Below are 3,717 nucleotides of genomic sequence, written 5' to 3' on the forward strand. Positions count from 1 at the left end.
TTTGCACTGGTGCTGTTTCCAGTTTACTTGCCTGTGATGCTGGCTGGCGTGCAACTATTCTAATAAGTACGAGGATCCAGGACGAGATCAGCCGGCTCCCCTGCTTACTGACTGTCGTCTGCGCCCTGGTGTCCCGGGGGGTCAGGAGCGATAGGCAAAGCGGAAGGGTGAGCAAAACGCTTCCAAGGCCCGGCCCTGAATGAAGCTAGGGGGCCAGACGAGATGACTGCACGACTCGACCCAGGCTCCCTACAGCCCTGTGGCTAAGAGGCTCAACTAAGAGGCTTAGTCGAGCTCAGAAACAGGAAGTCACTACCCACCACGGGACGTCCCCAGGCTCCCCTGATGTTTCTACCAAACCCCACACAAGACGACATCTCCCCACATCTAAGGGGCCTCAACCAACAGCTTCCAACGGAATGGGCGCCGGCCCCTCACCTCTGACTTTCCTTTCACGCCCCTTCCCCGGCCACGCACAGACCGGGATCCTAACTTGGCCCCACGCACCGATGGGCGGGAATCCCCTGCCCAAACTCGGGACCCCGAAGCCGCGCCTGGAATCCGCAAGCCCATCCCGGCCTGGGACCGGAAAGAAGTCAGAGGGGCGTGGAGCGGGGAGCCGGGAGCCGGGACAGGGACTTCCGGTTGTTCACTTCCGCTTCCGGCTCTTCGAGTCCACTCTGACCCCGGCTCCGCCTCGAGCGAGGAGGTTGTGGCGTCGGCTGGTTCCAGGCGTTTCGAGGTGAGGGGCCGGGTAGAGAGGTCTGGAGTCGGGGAAAAGTGATGGGACACGGCCATCAAAGGTGTGCGCTCCTGCGAGAGTTGAGGCGGGGCCTTCAGGCGACGTGAGGGGGGAGGCGCGGCTGCCTTGGGTCCGCGGTCCTGGGAGTTGCGGCCCGGAACGATGCGGATCTGGGAGGTTGAGGGGTAAACATAAGACTCAAACGCGGGGTCTTGGATCCTGGGAGACCCCTGAAGTCCTGACTCTGCTGCCTTCCACCCCACGCCGTGTGTAGCTCCAGACAGGATGATCGAGGTTGTTTGCAATGACCGTCTAGGTAAGAAGGTCCGCGTTAAGTGCAAGTATCCACCAGCGGCCGAGAGGCAGTGGTTCCTGGGGTGCTTGGCATGAGCCAGGCAACTCAGTCTCTGTTGTAGGGTGACTTTCGTTAAACCCGGGAGAGGGGGCAGATGGGGTCCTGGCAGAGTGCATTCAGCCCCGGAATGTCCTCTTCCACGTTCTACCTCTCCCTTCCATTTTCCTTAACTCGTCTGCGCCCAGCACTGATGACACCATCGGGGACCTTAAGAAGCTGATCGCAGCCCAAACTGGCACCCGTTGGAACAAGATCGTCCTGAAGAAGTGGTGAGTGCAGTGTAGAGCTGGGGGCTGGACAGGACTATGTCAGGTTTGGGTTCAGGAGCCCTGCAGGCTTAGGCAGAGCTTCCTCAGCTTGCCTCCAGGATGAAAAGACGCCTTAGACTTCTTTCTAAAAGGTTTCTATCCCACAGGTACACGATTTTTAAGGACCATGTGACTCTGGGGGACTGTATCCTTTGTGTGACTTCTTGAGGAAGGGTTTACATACCAGACTTGGTTCTCTTTGTTCAGTGCTGGGAGTCTGTATGAGATTTTGCACGTAAGTGTTTAACTTAGTATGCAGCACATGGGAAGCATTTAGAAAATGGGAGCCATATAATTGTTTTGTTGGGGGAGGAGGGTGGTTGGTGAAATACTTTGACTTGGCTTAGAAGACACTTTAAGGTCAAAATATATATTACTGAACTTTACCTGAGTGTGGACAGGAGGTCAGGGTGGAGTGAGACCCAGGCAAGTTTGTTGTGCAAAGGGAGCATGAACTTTTTTTTTGGATTCTTTCCAAATCAAAATGACCCAGTTCCAAATGGCTTCCTTGGCCCTGGGTGGAGCCCTCAGGCCACCCTGACCTACCTGTGGAAGATGAGAGGGGGGGAGATGGAGGCCACAGTGAGAATTTCTTAACATCTTTACTTCAGATGAAATCCATGATGGGATGAACCTGGAGCTTTATTACCAATAGAGCAGAATTCCTTCCCCCTGTCGTGCCCTGCCTTGCCCTCACCTCCTCTCCTCTCTTTCTCTCTCCTCCCCTCCTCTCCCACCCTCACCCCCACACTGGTATGGATGCTTGTTTTTAAAAACTCATGTTAATAAAATCTTAGAAGTTGCTTCATTGTCATCTTTGAGTGAGGCCTTATCTAATTGGGGAGGGTTGACATCTGGTTGTCACTATACTCTCAGTACCTAGCTGTTCGGTAAGAGCTCAGGATCCACTGGATTGATGAGGAAAGAGTAAGCCAGCAGCCTGGGAGCCTGAATGGAAGCCTGCCCACAGCTCTGGGATTTGCCATGGGTCTGTGAAGGTCAAGAGATCATGGAATTATTGTCATCCTAGTAGACCAAGGGGTGCCTGGGTAAGGACAGTAGATATAGTAGTTAGGAATACAGGTTCTGGATTCAGACAGACTGTGGTTGGAGTCCCAGTTCTGCCGCTGATAGTGATTCTCAGCAGGGTAATTAACTTCTCTACGCCTTCGTTTCCTTATCCAAACTGGAACTGATAGTGTTTACTTCCTTGCCATGTTGTGAAATGTAGATGAGCCAAAGCATGGTTAAGCATCCACGGTTCCTGGACTTTTGAAGTCCTAGAGGACACAGCGAGACAGTGTGGCGTAGGCTGAACTTTGGTCGTTAGTGGTGGGTTTTGGGGAAGCCAGCCTCTTTGATCCTCGGTTTCCTACTCTAAAAGGAGCACTGTGATGGCACCACATCTCAATGAGATAATGCAGTTAAAACAGCAGGATGTCCGGAACAAAGTGTTTAAAGCTTTCACCAGCCTTCACCCAGGTAGGAGTAGACAGGACACCCCATCTGTGTTCCCGTGGCCACAGATCCCAGGGTTGATGTTGGCCTTTCCCCAGAGCTGCATTCTGGAGCCTTTCTCAGGAGCTTCACCCAGAAACTTGCCCCATCCCTTTTCCCTTCTATTGTATTGACCTGGCTGATTTCCTGCAGTACATTAACATGTTCAAGTCTAGCCTACTGCTCCTTCCTTCGCCCCTAAGCTCCACCCAGTCTTCTGCCTTCATTTCACTACCAAGCTTCTTGGGAAGTGGACTTGCCAGTTGCCTAGGGTGCTGCTGGCCTGTAGTTCATGGAGGATGATCTCTCCTTGGTCTCCATTAGACACCTCCCTACCTGTCCTCTTGGCTTCCCTTCTGTCCTTAGGACTCAGCTCCCTCCTAATGTCAGAAATGTCTGTTTCCTGGGGCGCCTGGGTGGCGCAGTCGTTAAGCGTCTGCCTTCGGCTCAGGGCATGATCCCGGCATTCTGGGATTGAGCCCCACATCAGGCTTCTCCGCTAGGAGCCTGCTTCTTCCTCTCCCACTCGCCCTGCTTGTGTTCCCTCTCTCGCGAGCTGTCTCTCTCTGTCAAATAAATAAATAAAATCTTAAAAAAAACAAAAAGAAATGTCTGTTTCCTGATACCTTGCTCTTCCTCCTCTTAGAGCTGTCTCCTCCCATATTTGTCTATTTAAAAATAAACCCAACAAGATTTTTTTTTAATACACCACAACCTTGACAAGGTGGTTACTTGTTAATTTCAAATCAGCATAGAAAAGTACAGGCTGAAAGTAAAACTCTTGTCCCATTCTCTCTTGTGAAGTCAGGTCTTTT

At 52.3% G+C, this 3,717-nt stretch overlaps 1 protein-coding gene across 2 annotated transcripts; it reads left to right on the forward strand.

Moving 5' to 3' along the window:
* Positions 1-658: 658 nt before the first annotated feature.
* UBL5 (ubiquitin like 5) lies at positions 659-3,511 on the forward strand. Of its 2 annotated transcripts, none has more exons than XM_026481344.4 (5): positions 659-742; positions 1,017-1,083; positions 1,283-1,366; positions 1,513-1,550; positions 2,017-3,511. In XM_026481344.4, the coding sequence occupies exons 2-5, from the start codon at positions 1,028-1,030 to the stop codon at positions 2,058-2,060; spliced, it is 222 nt and encodes a 73-aa protein (XP_026337129.1). In that variant the 5' UTR covers positions 659-742; positions 1,017-1,027; the 3' UTR covers positions 2,061-3,511. The 2 variants fall into 2 exon arrangements, with proteins under 2 accessions (XP_026337129.1, XP_026337130.1); XM_026481345.4 differs by having other exon boundaries at positions 678-803.
* Positions 3,512-3,717: the final 206 nt, after the last annotated feature.

This window comes from Ursus arctos, unplaced genomic scaffold (genome assembly GCF_023065955.2).
Source record: "Ursus arctos isolate Adak ecotype North America unplaced genomic scaffold, UrsArc2.0 scaffold_14, whole genome shotgun sequence".
NCBI lineage: Eukaryota > Metazoa > Chordata > Mammalia > Carnivora > Ursidae > Ursus > Ursus arctos.